Source organism: Exophiala aquamarina, assembly GCF_000709125.1.
Source record: "Exophiala aquamarina CBS 119918 chromosome Unknown aczIA-supercont1.1, whole genome shotgun sequence".
Taxonomy (NCBI): Eukaryota; Fungi; Ascomycota; class Eurotiomycetes; order Chaetothyriales; family Herpotrichiellaceae; genus Exophiala; species Exophiala aquamarina.
In genome coordinates this window covers 3,434,251-3,452,875 of record NW_013550587.1, presented here as the reverse complement: position 1 = coordinate 3,452,875, position 18,625 = coordinate 3,434,251, and the positions used below count along the sequence as shown (strand labels likewise).

Here is an 18,625-nt window from a genome sequence, read left to right as displayed (position 1 = left end):
GGAGGGAGAGACAGTGTCAAGTATATCTGGAGACTAACCCATCAAAACGCACTTGAAAGCCCCATTGGCGGCTTTGAAACGATCGACTGCTTCCTTACCATTAGAAGCCGCTACAGGCGTCAAGCCTTTGCTCTTGATAAAGTTCGTAAGAAGCTATGCCGCCTAAGTACGAGTTGCAACGAATAGAGAAGTTGTGGGCCAACTTACCTTTCGATTGAGAGAATTGTCGTCCACACAAAGAACGGAATCACTTTTCACGGCAGGCATGGTCACTTGCTGCGCTGCCTCGGTGGTGCTGGCGATCGAAGCTGGAGCGGCCGTTCGTGATGTGCCACTTGAAACGGCCGGGAAGGGAAATGATTGCAATGTCGGTATTGTCCGTGCAGCGCTTTCATCTGTAGGTACTGAATCCTGCGAGCGTGTGGGGCTCAAGAGTCTAGATCGTTCAAGGCATTGATAGATGGCCTTGGAAAGCTTTCGTGGGCCAAGCCTAAACATGTATAAGGTTCCGAACATAGGATACTATGCATACAGTGAGTAAACTTACGGTTGATGGGTAATTTCTATGACAGACTCTTCACTTTGAATTCGTACATCCCGTCGAAGAACAGCCATTTCTAAAGCATCGTGAGAAATGACCAGAATCGGTGGGGCAGGTGACCCTTGATCTCGTGCTTGTGATCGAATTGATTCGATCAGGCGAAAGGATGGCTCCAGACAGATAATCAAATCGGCCGATCCATGAATCCAGGTGGATTGGATAGCGGTCTCAACCCCGAACCATCGATTCAAGTTGGAAAGTAGAATTCGGCAAAATTCGGCCTCGGCCCCCCGTTGGCCCTCAGGGTTAGCTGTGGAAGCCTTCGAGCTTGTATCCTCAAGAACAGTAACGTGGAGCTTCGATAATGATTTTGCGATAGCCTGGGGGCTCGCGTGATCTGACCGCCTCGACCGCGACGTACCACGACATGCATTGGCACAGACAGTGATGGTCGTGCCTAAACCTCTTGCACTCGAAACATCTACATAACCACCCAATGATTTGACGATTTGATCAACTATACTGAGGCCTAGACCAGTGCCGGAGGAGAAGGAGTCTTCCTGAGAAAAGGGTTTGAATAGTCGATTTTGCAAGAATTCGTTTGACATGCCTATTCCAGAATCCTTTACAGTCAGGGTAATCACATCTTGGCCTTGTTCGCCTGACTGTTGCGGATCATCCTCAAACGCTGACAGTGTTAAGGATATGGTAATGAGCCCTTGATTAGTGTACTTCAAGGCGTTGCCAACAATGTTCATGACAATTCTTCTCCAAGCCCCTGGCTGTATTGCAGCCACGGTATTGTCGATAGGCGGAATTTCCAATGCTAGCCGGACTCGTCCTCTTTGGTGAAGTGACCGACGACTATTGGCCAAGTCGCTCGGTCGCGTGACAAGGTTTGGACGGTCTGTCTCAGATGTATCATCTGAATACAGGAAATCGTGTTGAAAAGTGAAACCCATGAAGACTGCCTCCACGACCTCTTCGACCAATTCACACAAGTCGACACTGGTGGTGAGACTTGATCGCCGAATATCGTTCTTCCTTGAAGTGGCAGATGACTTTTTGTCCTCAAGTTTCGTGTTGTCAGAGGAAGTCGATTTTGATTTCGTGAAGTTGTTGATTTTCGTAAAGTCCATCTGCCAGAAATATTGATTGTATTAGTATTGGTGGGTCTACTGTCCACATTGGCAGTGCCTCAAGACTTGGGAGGTAAGCAGGATAAATTGAAGTGATCGACTTACAACGTGTTCCAGAGTGTCAAGGAGGGTACGTCCTGAATTTGTGATAGAATCTACCATTTCTAGCTGATATCGATTAAGCTCGCTGTCATAGAGAAAGTTAGTGGCACCCAGCACACCATGCAGCGGCGAGCGAAGCTCATGGGATATCGAGGCAACGAATGATGATTTGGCCTCCTCTGAATCAAGCGTATCCAAATGGTATAATGCATTGGTGATGTTGTTACAAAATATCCTCATAAAATTTAGGTCGCCATCCACAGTTGGATCACGGGTCGGTGTTACAATCCAGCATATGCAAAAGGCGAACCAGCGTTGACGATTATGATCCCACAGTGGTAGGCAGATAAAAGTCCGGGCTTGGGGATGGATCTTTAGAAGAGAATTAACTTGCGCAGATCGCTTCTTTGAATGCCCAGAGCCCGGCTGTCCCGTGGTTAACGGCGGAAGAGATTCACCAGGGTTGCCTGCAGGTATGTCTGCCCCGGAGCCTGAACTTGAGCTATCGCCTGGCATGGTATATCCTGATCGGTCGAGGAAATACACCCGCCCACGAGGCCGGGTGCCCATGAGTTTCTGCAGATCGCGAAGACGAAAGCGTGGGAAGCGTGTCTGATCGCTTGGTCGTGTCTGCTCATCTGTTTTACTAAGGGCAAATCCTAGGATCGGGCTTAGTCCATCAAGGTTAGTTTCTTCGTTGCCCGAAAGGTCTTCGAACGAACTCTCTGATTGGTGTGGATCTGGAGTGCTTGCAGGTAGGGCTGACTGGCTCAACTCCGAGCTGGTGCTGGACGTGGAAGAATATCGAGATTTCTCGCCTCCAGTCTCGGAGGCTTGAAACTGGCGGCGAGATGAGCTTCCAGTGCTTGAACTCGAAGAAACGTAGAAGAAAGCGACCCCATCATAGCCAGCAGATTCTCGAATGATATTAGATGCTCGTGAAAACAGAGATTTGCAGCCACTAGGAAGAGCGATCTCCCACATGGACAGCGAACGCATTGAACTGATATCGCTACCGTGGCTGATCTGCCGAAGGGCCTCTTCGGTGATGGGAACTCCCTGGACGACTGTGCCTTGGGCGTTCTGATTTGGGTTGGTGGGCTGAGAACGAGGAATTTCGGACAGCCCCTGAACGAACGACTCCAACCCGACAACGAGCTTGTCCCTACGCTGGAATTCTGCCTGAATCCTTATACTCTCGATATGCTTCATGATTGTCTTGGACATATCGACCATGAACATCTTCTCGGAAGCAGGTAGGCCTTGCCTAGGTTTCTGTGGAAGGGCATTAGCAACAGTATGGGCCAGGAATGTATTCCAAAAGTGCTCACGTCATCAAGAACAGCGAAAGCGCCGACTATTGTGCCACCAACGTTTCGAATGGGAGCACCAGCGTAGAAACGTAGCTGCGGACCATCTTTCACATAGCGGCGCATGCAGTAGCGTGAATCTTGCCGCAAATCTTGGATGATAACGATTTCATCTTTGTCTGTGATGTCTGCAAGCCCCTCCTCGGAATTTCTGGTAGAGTGGATTTTATCGCTGGTCAAGACAACTTCGCATATGCCACTTTCTCTCGGAAGAACAACGCTGCCGATCCATAGGCCATCGTTGAGATCATGGCGCTCGTCCGACTGCGAGGAGAGCGACTTAGTGGCCTCGGCCAGGACATACTGGTGAGTGGTGTCGATGAGAGAGATCAAAGCACGGGATGCGTCGAGCCGCAAGGCACCTAGCTGGGCAAAGGCCGTAAGGGCAGGGTCACCAGAAGACTTGGGGACGAAGACTTGAGAGGCGCTTGGGTCGGGGACGGTGACATCAACACCGGACTCAGGTCGGGGAAGATCTTTGGTGGCAACAGTATATCTGTTGACAGCGAACAGGTCAACAACGAATCGCAAAATGCAATGTAGCAATGTTGACCAACCTAGAGACAACACGCTCCCGAAACAATTCCAGTGCTTTGGAGTGCGGAGGGGTCTGTGACATGGCGCAGGGTCTGCATGGGTATGATTGCAAGCCCTACTAAGGTGCGACCTAACTCAGGCCTCTGGGCGACACCGTGGGTGACATGGGAAGGATATTAGCGAGTGAGATAGATAGAGGATTTGCTGGATGAGGAATGATGATGGATAAACATCGCACTTGATTAGGCTGAGGTAAAATAAAGGCCAAACTCGATGGTCGAGAAATTAGACTTGGAATTAGCCCTCGAGTTTGCGATCGTCCTCTTCCGCCGTGGGAAGGTACCATCTAGGCCCGAGGCCTCTCACTTGTGGCGGCAGGAAGCTACGCGGGGCAGCGAGCTGCAGATGGTAGATACCGATATTGGCGGACTCATAGGAGTCCCTAAACTATGCAATACCTGTGCTCCACAGGGAACTTGATTGAATTCTACGAGGGATTATAATAATGCAGGGTCCGAAACAGGTTGCGATTGTGGGCCACGCTGGCGAAGAAGTCATCATCGAATTCTTCAAAATGCCATGGTCCAGATTTAGGTGGCTTGCAGGAATGGCTGGGCTGGTGACGAGGGATATGTTTACGAGCACCTTAGTCAGTGTTCCCTACCGAGTACCCTGTACCGTCTGTCGAGTCAGAGTGCAGCACTCTGGCAGCTCTGATCCGAGATCGCCTGACGAGTGGCGAACGGTGAGATCCAACTGGCGAGGCATCTGTAGTACACCAGCTGTACCGAGTAAGTAGAGATGCAGCGCTTTGAGTGCCTACTCGTATGTACATGTGTCCGTATCTACACATGTATCTGGGGAAATCTAGACAAGCACTCGTAGTAGCAAGCAGTGCCGGAGGATGTGCCGCGTCCCGAGGACAGTGGATGGTGCGGGCAATGTTCGGGAAGGGGAGAAGCGAGGACCGAACGCTACTGGCACGGTGGCACCTAAGGATACACCCTGGCCACCCACTTTAGGGACCATTCAGGGACCACATAAGTATCCATCTAGTAACAGCTCAGGGACTCAAGGGCCAGGACCCAGCGCCTAGGGGATTTCTGAAGTTAGGGATGCAGCCCCTGGGGAAAGACAACCATCGTGGCGCGTCGCACGTGAGAGAAACGTGATCTGGTAGCACGTGACTGTACCCCTTGATGTGGGGAGCCACCGGAGCCCCATCTCATCCACTCCCACTCCTCCCGCTCTCTTTGCCGAGTAGTATCTCAATGTGGTGCAGTGTCACTCGTTTTTAGCACTTGTCCTCGCGGAACCTGGCACCACTGCGACCGCACCACAGGCATCAAACACACTCATCTGACTGGATCCCCATCTTGCGTTTCTTGTCTCGTCTAAATGTGCGCCTAGGGAGTTCCTTGCAGGAGCTCAACAATGTTTTGGGATGCGCCCCATTTTGTTCCTTTCTAACCGTCTCAACAAAACACCTTCTTTTTTCCTTCCACCAGCAGCAGGTCATAGTCTTTCTTTCACCTCCAAGACGCGAAATATATCTCCTCTTCGACCCTTCCGAATGGCTTCTACTCTACCTTCTTCCCCCATTTTTGAAGCAATTGCCAAGCATGATCCTAGGTCACCGGCCATCATCCACAGCGCCTCAGACCGCACTTTTTGCTATGGGAGTCTCTTACACGATGTTGCTGCCGCCAAAGATAACCTGGCTGCGTTAGCCAACGGGAAGTCCTTAGTTGGTGAGAGGATAGCTTTTTTGGCCGAAAATGGTTATGACTATGTAGGTGCGCACTACTCGTTCTACCCGTTCGATTCAGCAGATCCTAACCATCGGAAACAGTGACCTTCCTCTCTATTCTGTCTCATGATGCAATCGCCCTTCCCCTAGCACCTATGCATCCCAACTCCGAACTACGGTATATTCTCGAGAATAGTGAGGCCTTGTTCTTCCTGGCCACGGAAAAGTTCCGTGAAAAGGCTCAAGACGTGGTCAAAGAGGGCCTCGATCATGTCCCGAACCTGGAAATACTCTCCAAGATTGAAACGGGTGCTGTCTCGGCAGAGAATGTAAAATTTAGCCCGAAATCAGTCGACAGGGGAGGATTCATGCTCTATACCTCCGGTACAACAAACAGGCCCAAAGGTGTTGTGTTATCAATCCCCACAATTACGGCTCAAGCAAGATCTTTGATACAAGCATGGAATTATAGCTCATCGGACTTGCTCCTTCATGTGCTTCCCTTGCATCATATCCACGGCACCGTCAACGCGCTCTTTACCCCGCTGATTGCTGGCTCCGCTATCGAGTTTGCCTACCCTTTCAATGCAGATACAGTGTGGAAGCGCTTAGCTGCGCCTTTCCTGCCCGGCTCCTCTCCTTCGAAACGGCCCATCACTTTTCTGACTGTGGTTCCTACGATCTACAATCGACTCCTCACCTCACATCCTGGTCTGGATCAAGACATGCAAGAAGCTACACGCACGGCTATAACCCCTCGTTACATGCGTTTGAATATATCTGGTTCAGCAGCATTGCCTACTCCCACTAAGTCGGCCTGGACTCAACTGAGTAGCGGAAACGTCCTCCTAGAACGATATGGTATGACCGAGGTTGGCATGGCCCTTTCATGTGGCTTGGCTTACGAAGATCGTGTGGATGGTAGTGTTGGCTGGCCTCTACCATCGGTTGAGGCCCGTCTGGTAGACACGGAGACTGGAGAGGTTATTCATCCTGGTCAAGAGACAGATCAAAGCGGTAGACCACGCGAAGGAGAAATCCAATTGCGTGGGCCCACCATTTTCACCGAGTACTTTCGCAATCCCAAAGCGACGGCTGAAGAGTTTGTCTCCGGAGATGACGGGACGGGCAAATGGTTCAAAACTGGAGATGTAGCAACCCGCCAACTAGTTTCGGGGGCAGGCCACAGCGGTCAGTCATGGGCTCAAGGGCCAATGTATTTCATCCGTGGACGCAAATCTGTTGATATCATCAAAACTGGAGGTGAGAAAGTCTCGGCCTTGGAGATTGAGCGAGAGCTCCTATCTTTACCTGAAGTCGCAGAAGCAGCGGTTGTTGGTCTCGCCAATGAACAATGGGGACAAAAAGTGGCCGCCGTGATTGTACTTACACCCAAGGGTATGACTGCAGGCAAAGGCGGCAAGCAATGGGCCGTCATGGACATGCGACGCGCTCTGAAAGATAAACTCGCAAATTACAAGATTCCCCAGGAATTAAAAGTAGTTGAATCCATCCCCAAAAATGCCATGGGGAAAATCAACAAGAAGAGTCTGGTCAAGGATGTTTTCCTAAAGGAGAGGCCTACGGCCAACGGCGTTTCAGATAGAGCTCATGCTCACACAGCGCACACAAATGGCATCACAAATGGAGTAACCAATGGCGTATAGCCTCACAGACCCTTCCCCGAGAAGTCTACGACCACAATGATGCCGAGAGCCTAAAACGAGCTTTCGGGCTTGAAAAGAATGCCGCGTCCAGCACTACCCTTCCGTCCATCAAGACGGATGTGTACAAAGTCCTTTGGGAACAATGCGCAGCAACAGAAGGGTGACCCGGGGTATCCCAAGCACGATAAATACGCAATGGCTATCCATCCGCGCTGGCTCAGTCCTTTTCCCGCCAGCGATGTACTCACCCCCTACCTGCCTGTCTGGCTGTCCATGCGATTCCAGACCTCGTTTGGTGCGGCTGTAAATATGGGATAGACTTGGAGAACGAAATGTCGAAATGAAATGTAATCAACTCAATCTATCCTATAAAAGCATGTACAGATACAGTACTCAATACATAGGATATGTCCTGACCTCCTCAGCCTTCCGTCATCCGGAGCAACTAACTTATGTACGCGTAGGATGCCACAAATCTCATAAGGACAAATCCCGTCAGCTAAGCCGACTGACTCTAACTAACCAACCAACCAGTAGCAGGGCGTCCACTCGATCCAGAGGAAGAAAAAAGAAGGGTAGGGTAGAAATTAGACTACTATTGTATCTAGTATATGAAGCCCAGGCCTGCCCTCCTCCCCTTTCCATCCCAGGAGTTTGCTCATCCTTCAACACCCTGCTTCGTCTCCCGCCTTTTCTACGACAATAGGTCGGTACGTTATACATAAGAACCGTACTCAGGTGCGCTGATGTGGTGTTTGGTAAATCATGACACATTTCACAAATACCAATGGTATTAGAACAAAGTTTATAAAATAATAAAAAAGTATCAGACGGCGCGCAGCACCCGCCTTTGTGGGATTCATGTCTCCTGTCGTTTCGTCACTCGGCGACTCATGAATTCCTCAGCTGCTGCAACTGATCTGAGGGCAATTCGGAAACCATGCTGTAGCGGTCTAAAGGATTCGGGGATACTGCGGACTGGGCGACCGTGTCGTGCCCTAGATCATTCGGGTTGTTGTATCTATAGGCATGGTGTTGTTGTTGCTGTTGTTGTTGTTGTTGCTGCTGTTGGTGAGGCATGGGAAGCTCGGAGATCATGCTCGACCGGTCGGAGTAGTTGGTACCCATGGCCTGGGTGTTGGGTGATCCGCGAGGCGTGGGGTCTCCTGAACCTCCTGACAGCTCAGAGACCATGCTCATGCGGTAATCGGACGGCGGAGGCGTGGGCTGTCCCGGCGTCGCCGCGAAATGATGTCCTGTGTGGTATGTTGAGCCGGGAAGTTCGGCAACAAATTGCTTCGGTGCGGCCATGTGCTGCTGCGGCTGCGGCTGCTGCTGCTGTGCTTGCAGGTGTGCGTAGTAATTCATCCGTTGGTCCTGGCCTTGGTATTGTGGAAGAGTTGCGGTGCTCATTGGCCGTTGCCCTTGGTGGTAGCCAGACTTTTCGTCGGTCTGGCTTCGGAAGGCAGGATGGTTGGCCATGTTCTGCCAGCCGTAATCCTGTTGGGGTGATAGCATTTGGGGGGAGAGTGGGCGTTGGTATTCGTTGTTGAGCAGTGCCGATTTGGCCATGTGCGAGCCGGGTTGAAATCGAGTGGCTTGAGGGCCAGGAGAGGTAGGGTATGCCGATATCGCTTGTACATGCTCTTCTACCATTTCGGCTTTCTTGAGGATTCGCTCGACCAGTACCTTGTGGGCATTGTCGAGATTCTTTCTCACAAAGGAGGTCAACATGCGATTGCACCTCATGTCGCCATCTTCGCGAATGTAGAGCCCCTGGCGAGGAGTTTCGACCCCTAGCTCTCTTGCCTCAGGTGCCTCGCCAGGCAACGAACCACCGATGGACCATTTTTCTCGGATGTCCAGTCCCAGTGGAGCGTAGATGTGTGTTTGCAACCCATTTGGCGTATCGTGAAAACACGCCTTATAGCTGACTTTTCCCTTTGCAACGCCGTAGTTGATCTTGTCGGTCAGTTCTTGCCAAACACAATCTAGAAACTCGTCGGCTGGAGCATCTCGGGGTGTCTTAATAGGATGATGCTCAATCACCAAAGGATTCAGCTCAATCATTTCGTCATGGTTGTGAAGCATGGCGATCGCAACCTCGCGGGACACCTGGGGTGGTAGAGGGGTAATGTTGGTAAAGAGGGTCCGTTTCGGCATGGCTGCGGTGATATGCAGAAGATTAGGATGACGATGAGAATGAGGATCTAAGCTGGCGACGTCTTCGTATTGGCGATCGACTTGATGATCTTCAAAGCATGCGCCGACTACTCAAACGGCCTCCGGGGAAAAGAACAATCGAGGTGTCGTGGAAGGCAACGAAAATGGCGAATGGCGACTGGCGACACCGATATGTCAAGGGCCTACAGGAGGGAGTTAGTACGGAGTCGTGTACTCAGTCCTGTGTACTGCGTATCCAGTAGGGCTGTGACTCTGTGAGGGGAGGTCACGCCGCAGACCAAACATGAAAAGACTCAGCCAGGCTCTTTAGCTCAGGCTTGGGCTCCGGCTCAGCTTCAACCCCAGGCTCCGAGCGACTCCTGGGCCCTGGCATGGTGCCTGGAACGCAGCCTGCACTAACCAGCCACCACCTGAGTCTGTGACAGCCATGCTGATCCGATAGAGTGGCCGATTGAGCATGGACTGGCACCTACTCGTAAGTGGCATCGTACGGGTCAAGGCATCGATCCGCTAAGAATAGTTACTGTAGTGCTTATCAATATGAGGCTAGACCTCTTGCATTCCAGCCAAAGGATTCGGCTTTGGAAGTGAGCGAAATCATAAATGTGAAATACACCTCGCCAGATTCCACGCAACCGTGGCTGAAGGCCTTTCTGCGTCATCGCCATCGCCACCGCTTGCTCTTCCTTTTTCTTGGTTAACGCATCACCCGTGAGTTTGGCGAGCGATTTGTGACAGCCTGCGGCTCTGGTTGTTTCGGTAACTGGAATGAATGTGTGAAAGCGAACACACCCGTTCTTTTCCCGGCACAGGCGTCTTCACATCCCGACCACCATACTTGAGCTGGGAGGGGTTGAGCGTTTACGGCGATAGGTTGCATATCGCTGTGATTTTGTGGTTGAGCCATAGGACATCGGCCATCTTGAATTGTGACAGGAATGTCCGATGCAGCGTCCCGGCGCGGCGAGGCCCAAGTGGTTGGTGACCATCCTGCCCCATACCGGTATGGAGTACGGAGTACTAAGCGTGACTTATTGGCGTGGAAGGGTGAAAGCGAATGAGTGAGAATCCTCTCGCGTCGGGCTCGTCTCATCAGCTTAACGTGCCCACGCCACTCGCTTCAAATTCTGGACCGCGTCCAAGCTGAAGCAAAATGTTGCATCAAGCTCCTTTAAGCCAGGCTCCTTGTATACCGCCAGCACGGCGAGTCCAAGATACGAATGTAGTAAGTCTGTTACACGATTTTCAGCTTGGCAGTCACCATACGAAGTAAACACGGGGCATGTCCGCCTACCTGGAAGAGCCCCCGGCCCTTTACCGAATCCACCGATGATATGTGCCACCTTTTGTAACAAATACCTCCTTAATGCATCGAGTTCAACTAGGTGCTCTTTCTCGAGAATCTGCTGGTTGTCAGTCGACGTGATCCGGCATTTTGGAGATCCACTACCGTTAGAGCTCCCACATTCCAGAAGCAATAACATGTGTCGGCGATCTTCCCGCTCCTCCCACAGAACCCAGCAATTGCATCAAGCTCTTGCAAGTCGGTGTCCCTCGAAGAATGTTCGTCTAGCGGCTGGTCTTTGGCGATTGGCGCATCTGTCGCGTTCTGTCCCTCGTCGTCCTCTTCCTCGTCCTCGTCCTCGTCCTCGATCCATGTTGTCTGCCTTTCCAACATCCAACGAGCACAGCTAGCAATGTCTAATCCCGTGTGGGCCGTGAGTTCTCGGATCGACGGTTTCTCGTTGTGGATCTGGCTGAGGAAGGAGAGCGTCGCTATTGCACAGTAGTTGAGGCCGGCTATTTGATAGTTAGAAAGGGGTTTGGAGCTTTGAGGAATCTCTCAACCGACAGTGTGCTTCAAGTAGTGGTGCTTGAGCAATCCCTCCCTCCTGACTCTGTTCTTACGATCAACAACTGTGAGGTCTTAAAAGAACATGGATGGCTTACCTGGCAGTTTGCGAGGAACTGCTGTAGCTTGAGCTGGTCAATTCCGCTTGAGCATCCCTGCCCTTCCTTTCCCATCAATATCCTGATCGTGCCTACAGCACACATGCAAAGTCTGGGATCACTTCCACCCTGAATCTGATTACCTTCGCCTAGAAGCTCACCAAAACTCCCATCCGGCTGTTGCAATTGTTTCACCCATGCCAGGCACTCTTGTCGCCTTACCCTTGCCAAGTCATCCCCTAATATTAATAATGTAGCCAGAGCAAAGTAGGTGTTCGGTAAATTCGCTGGATCCCAGTGCCAGTTGTGAGGACTTCGCAGCCCTGCCAGTGCCGTACCTGTGAAACCTCTAAAGCCGCCAGTATGAGGTACTTGGCAAGCATAGATCCATTCGATCCAGCTGTGCCTCTCTGCTAGGGTGATGACAGTCTCGAGACACCCGAGTAGATCTAGAGCGGCGACGATGAAGAAGCCGAAACTCATGCGGCTCGACTCCCCAGCCGTGTACGGCTCGGGCAGAAGTTGAGCACATCTTTTCCAGTATTTGATGTGCCGGTCTTTGTCCAAATAAAGGGATTCCATGTTGATTGCCACCGACAATCCAGAAATGAGGCTGTTGGTTTGAGCAGTCCCTTGAGTATTTAACAGCTTTGACAATCTGTGTGGTGGTTTTTATCAGATATTCAAGTGGGCGTTCGCATTGATTCTATTCACCAACCATTGGTGGATCTTCAAGGCATCGTCCTTTGTTATGGACGATAAATGTAATAATTGTTCTGTAGGTAGATGTACTACAGACGAGAAGAAAAGAGGAATGCTCCGGATGGAGACTAAATGTTCCCACGAGGCACAAGGCTGGGCTGGGGTGTGCAACATTCCACCAGAAATGCCATTGCTCCCTCCTTCCCACGGTTCTACCACACCCATTCGTATTATGTATTTTCACTGTCACATGTCAAGACTTTCATTGTATTGTCTAATAATTTATTTGGAATTCAGACAGCCACGTGAAGGTAATGATCTAGCCACCGTCTATCTCGGTGACACCTATTTCAAAGCAAGAATAGTAATTGAGGCTTGCCCAATTTTGAACGCTGATGCAAGTTTTCCAGACAACGCCCGGAATCCCGATAAACAAAGAAAATTCAATCACATAAAGTCATCCTCCTCGAGGCCATCGTCGTAACTCGTGGTATCCGCCAAACCTCTGCCCACATCTCGCGTGGCTGCCAGAGTTATCTTGGTTTTGGCTGCTTTGGACTTCTTGCCGCCTTTTTCACTGGACTTCTCCTCCTTCATTTTCTCGTTACTGAGAGCTGTCAAGGCGCTGGCGGCCTTCTTGATCTCTGCGCTTGGCAAGTCGGCGGCGATTTGCTTGACGAAAGTAGAGAGCCAGATTGAGTAATGAGGTTTGGAGGAGGATGCTGTGAGCAAGGGTACTAATGTCTGTGAGAGAGTATCAAACTGTGTCTTGGTGGCTGGTCGGAATAGAGGAAGTGTGGAGAGATCGATGGTTTGGCCAGGATTTGCTTTATCCTCGATAATAACAGCCTTGTTTTTGGTCGAGCGAGATGTCGGCCCTAACCCCGCGTTTGCGAAGAGATCTTGTGCATGTGTCAAGTCGGAATCCTGCTCGGTCTGCCGCAAGCGCGCTTTTTTGTCGGCTTCATCCTCCTCAGAGCTCTCAGCGTCCTCCTCAGCAGCGCGTCTTCGTCGGTTGGCCTCGCGGTGTTCCTCTATTCTCTGAGACTTGGATTTTTTGTTGGCGGCGGCTTCTGCATCGGCTTTGGCTTTGGCTGCTGCTGCTTTGGTAGCTTTTTCTCTCTCGGCATCGGAATCTTCCTCTTCATCCCAATTGTCGGCGACCTATTGGGCGTCAATGATATGGGTCAGGGGTTGTTTTCGGAGGGCCATACGTCATCGGAGTCTTCTTCATCATCGAATTTGCGCCGAACGACTGGAACATCAACAGATTCGTCTTCAGAGGATGTGTCCTCAGACTCGTCTTTTGCCAATTAGAAAGGTCAGCATTTGCTCTACGTGCCCTTCTATTCTATGAAAGGATTGTGTGGGAGGCGAAAAAGAGCGACTTACCCCACTTCTTCGGAGGCATTATGGATGCAGTTATCTGAGGGTTTCAGGATACGTATCAGAATCGTTGAATGTGCGTGGAAGTCAGGGAGAGAGGAACAAAGAGTCTGGGCAAGTCTTGCAGTGGTTCTGGAAAATGAAACAAAAGGTTGGGTCGTGGGTGGTTACAGGAATTTGTGTGTCACTGGCAGGTCAGGTCTGGTGCCACTGGCTTTCCGAAGCGCAGGCAACTACCCGCAGCGGGAAAGTTATGACTGTTTTTAGGCCATCCGAAGTTTCATTTTCACGTGGTCCCTTTCCTGGAGCCAAGACTTGCTGCCCAATTGCCCGTCGCACCACCGGCAGCACTAGCCTAACTGGTGCCCCAACAGTCACTTTAGTGAACTAGCATTGCTAGCGCAGTACTACATAGGTACTCGTATATGATGGGTTCAAACATGTGCATTTTGTACGAGGGCAAGCACGTGTTATTGTATCTGCACCAAGTGCTCAAATAGCTACTGTGAGGCTTCACGACCTTGTGTTGTTCATAATTTTCATCTTCGACTGGCTGCAGGGTTTCTTCCTCTTTTTTGGTCTGCAAGACCTAACCTCAATACTGCCGACCCTAATCCATTCAATGTCTGAAAACGACAAGCTGCTGTGGTATCTCTCCCTCCCATGTGCTGCCCCGTCGTCAAGTCATGGTCGATCATCCAGGTCATTTTACAAGTTGACCGCCTTGCGGAAGTTGGAACCGGCGTAGATGGCGTTGGAACCCAGTTCCTCCTCAATGCGCAGAATCTGGTTGAGCTTGGCCAAACGCTCGGACCGAGCGGGAGCGCCAGTCTTGATCTCACCAGCACGAAGGCCAACAACGATATCAGCAATAGTGACGTCTTCAGTCTCGCCGGAACGATGAGAGACCATCACACCCCAACCTGCAGCATACGAATCCTTGGCGGCTTGAATAGACTCGGTCAGCGTACCGATCTGGTTAACCTTGAGTAGAAGGGCATTGGCCGCCTTGGTATCGATGGCTTTCTTGATGCGGATTGGGTTTGTCACAGTCAAGTCGTCACTAAGAGGCTCATCAGCAATGCTTCATCAGCGTAAATTCTGTACGAGAACATACCCAACAATCTGGAAGTCAGAGGTCTTGTAGAAGTAGCTCCATGCCTCCCAGTCATCCTCGGCAAAGGGATCTTCGATCGAAACAATGGGGTATTTGCTGGCCAAAGACTTGTAGATGTCCGCTAGCTGTTCGTAGGTGATCCATTTGCTTGGATCACTGTCGGGGTTCTTGAAGTCGAGGTCGTACTTCTGCTCCTTCTCCTTGTAGAATTCGCTCGATGCGACATCCAAAGCGATGTTCATCTTTCCTTTATATCCAGCTTCCTCGATGGCATCTGTGATGAGCTCCAAGGCTTCCTCTGCGGTCTGGATATCAGGGGCGACACCACCTTCGTCACCCACGTTGCCTGCAGATTGTCCATATCTCTTCTTTGCCAATGTCTTCAGCTTCTGGTAAACCTCAGCGCCCCATCGAAGAGCCTCGGTGAAGGTGGGTGCTTGACTGCGTGCAAGATTAGCAAAGCAAATTGTGTCATCACAAGTTAAGCTTACTCTGGGACAATCATGAATTCTTGGAAGGCAAGACGACCACCAGCATGAGAACCTCCATTGAGGACATTCTGGAATGGCACGGGAAGAACATATGGCTTCTTGGTACCTGCAAGATCTGAAACATGGGCATACAGAGGCACGCCCTTTTGAGCTGCACCGGCCTTTGCAACTGCGAGACTGACACCAAGAATGGCGTTGGCACCCAAATTGGTCTTGTTCTCGGTTCCGTCAAGGTCAATCAAGAACTTGTCAACGGTAGGCTGGTCTGTGACGTCGAGATTCTTCTCGATCAGCTTGGGACCGATGACTGAGTTTACGTTCTCAACAGCCTTGAGCACCCCCTTTCCACCCCACTTGGACTTGTCACCATCTCGGAGCTCGCAGGCTTCGTGCTGGCCAGTGGAAGCACCCGAAGGAACGATGGCACGATGCAGTCCAGTCTCAGTGACGACGTCAACCTCGACTGTCGGGTTGCCCCGGGAGTCATAGACCGAACGGGCGTGGATCTTGACGATTGGCATGGCTGCGGTGGGTCGGTCAGTGGAAAAAGTCGGGATGACGAAGGACAGGTGCAAATAGACGTAGTTATGAGAGGGAGAAACAAAGAAACGGATGATTCGAACAAGAGTCGTGAAAAAGGAGGCGGAGACGTGGGAAGAGATCCTCAGGTGAAGCTTTGTTGGGCTTTTGGAGAGGGCTGGTTTACTTACTGGGAAGGAGTGGTGGTGTGATGAGTCCTTATGTCAGCGACGAGTTGCTTAGTGTTGAAGTTGGCCGTTGAAAAGAAACGGCGGACTAGGCAAGGAGTAGAGGTCGCTTCTGCTTAAAAAGGATATCGATGAGGAAGAAGAAAAGTCAGGAAAGGGAAAGGAACTGAAGAAGAAAGCAATAGCTGGACTTTTCGATGTTTCTTGGTGGGGTATCTTCAATTGGCTGTTGATCTGTCGCTACAAAAGTCACTCACCCAAACCAGCAAGGAGATCTAGTGGGATTACTACTGGGACAACGAGTAGCTAAGGCTTAGCTGCCAGCGGGGGACAAGCCAAGGTGACGGACGGTTCACTCTCAGGAATCGGGGAGGGTCCTCTCCAATGGGTAGGATTGAAGGGGACAGGAAGGACAAGCAGTGACCTGGCCCCTCCTGTCTCTGGTGCCCCTCCAACTCAGCCGATCTGATTTTGCCCTGGTCCCATCTCACCGCCTTCGAATAGTTGTCCTAGAACTCGCGTCATTCCGCCAAGCCAAACAAGGCACGCTAATCTCAGAACAGGAGGCTATTACACGTGACCGTGATCCTCGAAGCCTTGCCGCGTCGTGCCTTGGGTACCTGCGTCCGATTCATATTGCCGTTGCATTTCCATCTCCATCACCAATTTACAATTCGCAAATCCACCACTCCCTCTTTCCCATTTTGTTCATTCGAACGATACCGAAGGCGAACACTGGTCTGAAAAGTTCAGCTCACAACCTAGAGTCTCCTTGAGAAGCCAACCGTTACATTCCAACCCACCTAGCATAATGGATGGCGGTGGAGATCCGGAGCGGCAACAAGCCCTTGAACAGTACAAGAACAAACTACTAGAATCAAGAGAATGGGAGTCGAAACTGAAAGCACTAAGGATGGACATCAAGGGACTGCAAAGAGAGTTCGAAACCACAGAAGAGAACATCAAAGCGTTACAAAGTGTCGGTCAAATTATCGGTGAAGTCCTGAAGCAGCTTGATGAGGAAAGATGTATGTTTCGATCCTGCTTGTCAGGGTTTACAGGAAACTAACACGCTTGCAGTCATTGTCAAAGCTTCTTCAGGTCCTAGATATGTTGTCGGCTGCAGGTCCAAAGTTGACAAGGCCAAACTCAAGCAAGGTACTCGAGTCGCACTGGACATGACCACTCTCACGATCATGCGCATGCTCCCACGCGAAGTCGATCCCCTTGTCTACAATATGTCTCTGGAAGACCCTGGCCAGGTTTCATTTGCGGGAATTGGTGGATTGAATGATCAGATCAGAGAATTGCGGGAGGTCATAGAGCTGCCTCTAAAGAACCCGGAACTCTTCCTGCGGGTTGGCATCAAACCTCCCAAGGGTGTCTTACTTTACGGACCCCCGGGCACTGGCAAAACATTACTGGCAAGAGCAGTGGCAAGCAGTCTAGACACGAACTTCCTGAAAGGTATTGTTGAGACCTCGAAACGATCTCTCTCCCAGAAGGCTAATTGACATTTTAGTTGTCTCGTCCGCTATCGTTGACAAGTACATTGGTGAATCTGCTCGTTTGATCCGAGAGATGTTCGGTTATGCCAAGGAGCACGAGCCTTGTATCATCTTCATGGACGAGATCGATGCTATCGGAGGCCGAAGATTTAGCGAAGGAACATCCGCGGATCGCGAGATTCAAAGAACTTTGATGGAGCTCCTCAATCAGTTGGACGGCTTTGACTACCTGGGCAAGACCAAGATCATAATGGCAACCAATCGACCGGATACGCTGGATCCTGCATTGCTTCGTGCAGGTCGACTCGACCGAAAGATTGAGATACCTCTTCCCAACGAGGTTGGAAGATTAGAGATTCTCAAAATCCATGCAGCAGGAGTGGTTACCGAAGGAGAAATTGACTTCGAGAGTGTCGTCAAGATGAGTGATGGTCTCAACGGTGCTGATTTGCGAAACGTCGTCACTGAAGCTGGACTATTCGCCATCAAAGATTATCGTGACGCTGTAAATCAAGATGATTTCAACAAGGCTGTGAGGAAGGTGGCAGAATCCAAGAAGCTGGAAGGCAAACTGGAATATCAAAAGCTGTAAGATATATATTTCAAAGTGGTTTGGGAAGATGCATAGCGTTCAGGTTCCCATGAGTACCGTCTATTCTCAAGATCCAAGAAGTGATCTCGATTTGCAGACGTGGGGCTGGATACTAGCAGCCGCAACAGCTTCATAGTCTCAGGGATTGTTGTGCCATTGTGCCATTGTGCACTTATGCCACGTGACAGAGGTTCCACAACTCTTGTGCATAGACTCAGACATCTTGATGCATTCCACCAGGGATTCCAGTCTTCTGTCTCTCGTTTCTGGGCTCCTTGGTCCTGATGCATGCCTGCGAAAGTGACGCGAATTGTTGGGGAGATGCTTCCACATTTCAAGATTGCCTCTTTGGCAAAGCACATTTCGTTTTCGTTTTTCCACAGGATATTCATTCTCGAGCAAAACCCATCGCCACGCGCCACCAATGCATCACACCCTTGGACTCCATGTGTGCAGCCATTTCTTTGACCGTGGCCACTTCTTCCAGGACCCCCAGTGACTCATAACTGGATTCCAGGCAAGCTTGGTCTGTGGTAGCAACAGTTCTGACGGGTGCTACAAGCTGGTAATCTTTGTAACGCAACTCATGGACAATATCTACCCAGCTCTGGACGTCAGGCTTCGTGCCTCCACAGACGTACATCACCCCTGGAATCCCACCTGTCCTCAACAAGGCGCAGCATCGGTAGGTCTTAGCGGCAGCTTTGAGACGAGCGATTTTCTTTCTCGAGGTGATGTGATGCGTACGTATCAGTGCATGATACATATGGCTGCCAGTGGATGCGAGAATGGCTGGCTTGATATCTCTCAGAGTGGTAAGGTAGCCGCTAGATCAATTTGAAGTCAGAAGTACCTGAAGCTACAGAGCCTCGCGGTCAATGC

The 18,625-nt window shown here is 50.7% G+C and overlaps 8 protein-coding genes across 8 annotated transcripts; 2 read left to right on the top strand and 6 right to left on the bottom strand.

The window, feature by feature from the left end:
- Positions 1-33: 33 nt before the first annotated feature.
- Positions 34-3,771, bottom strand: A1O9_01238 (uncharacterized protein; the record flags this gene model as incomplete). Its single annotated transcript, XM_013410397.1, has 6 exons — positions 34-153; positions 208-490; positions 548-1,680; positions 1,786-3,057; positions 3,114-3,648; positions 3,710-3,771. 6 exons carry the CDS (start codon positions 3,769-3,771, stop codon positions 34-36), a joined length of 3,405 nt encoding a protein of 1,134 aa, XP_013265851.1.
- Positions 3,772-5,262: 1,491 nt separating this feature from the next.
- On the top strand, positions 5,263-7,106 carry A1O9_01237 (uncharacterized protein; the record flags this gene model as incomplete). The annotated part of the gene is made up of 2 exons (XM_013410396.1): positions 5,263-5,485; positions 5,542-7,106. 2 exons carry the CDS (start codon positions 5,263-5,265, stop codon positions 7,104-7,106), a joined length of 1,788 nt encoding a protein of 595 aa, XP_013265850.1.
- An 891-nt stretch (positions 7,107-7,997) lies between these two features.
- On the bottom strand, positions 7,998-9,269 carry A1O9_01236 (uncharacterized protein; the record flags this gene model as incomplete). Its single annotated transcript, XM_013410395.1, has 1 exon — positions 7,998-9,269. The coding sequence occupies one exon, from the start codon at positions 9,267-9,269 to the stop codon at positions 7,998-8,000; it is 1,272 nt and encodes a 423-aa protein (XP_013265849.1).
- A 1,118-nt stretch (positions 9,270-10,387) lies between these two features.
- A1O9_01235 (uncharacterized protein) lies at positions 10,388-11,822 on the bottom strand (the record flags this gene model as incomplete). The annotated part of the gene is made up of 5 exons (XM_013410394.1): positions 10,388-10,521; positions 10,585-10,693; positions 10,741-11,090; positions 11,143-11,188; positions 11,241-11,822. The coding sequence occupies 5 exons, from the start codon at positions 11,820-11,822 to the stop codon at positions 10,388-10,390; spliced, it is 1,221 nt and encodes a 406-aa protein (XP_013265848.1).
- A 567-nt stretch (positions 11,823-12,389) lies between these two features.
- Positions 12,390-13,353, bottom strand: A1O9_01234 (uncharacterized protein; the record flags this gene model as incomplete). The annotated part of the gene is made up of 3 exons (XM_013410393.1): positions 12,390-13,106; positions 13,157-13,245; positions 13,335-13,353. The coding sequence occupies 3 exons, from the start codon at positions 13,351-13,353 to the stop codon at positions 12,390-12,392; spliced, it is 825 nt and encodes a 274-aa protein (XP_013265847.1).
- A 683-nt stretch (positions 13,354-14,036) lies between these two features.
- Positions 14,037-15,457, bottom strand: A1O9_01233 (enolase; the record flags this gene model as incomplete). Its single annotated transcript, XM_013410392.1, has 3 exons — positions 14,037-14,391; positions 14,446-14,886; positions 14,937-15,457. The coding sequence occupies 3 exons, from the start codon at positions 15,455-15,457 to the stop codon at positions 14,037-14,039; spliced, it is 1,317 nt and encodes a 438-aa protein (XP_013265846.1).
- A 997-nt stretch (positions 15,458-16,454) lies between these two features.
- On the top strand, positions 16,455-17,743 carry A1O9_01232 (26S protease subunit rpt4; the record flags this gene model as incomplete). The annotated part of the gene is made up of 3 exons (XM_013410391.1): positions 16,455-16,671; positions 16,724-17,110; positions 17,166-17,743. 3 exons carry the CDS (start codon positions 16,455-16,457, stop codon positions 17,741-17,743), a joined length of 1,182 nt encoding a protein of 393 aa, XP_013265845.1.
- Positions 17,744-18,131: 388 nt separating this feature from the next.
- On the bottom strand, positions 18,132-18,509 carry A1O9_01231 (uncharacterized protein; the record flags this gene model as incomplete). The annotated part of the gene is made up of 1 exon (XM_013410390.1): positions 18,132-18,509. The coding sequence occupies one exon, from the start codon at positions 18,507-18,509 to the stop codon at positions 18,132-18,134; it is 378 nt and encodes a 125-aa protein (XP_013265844.1).
- Between the last annotated feature and the right edge of the window lie 116 nt (positions 18,510-18,625).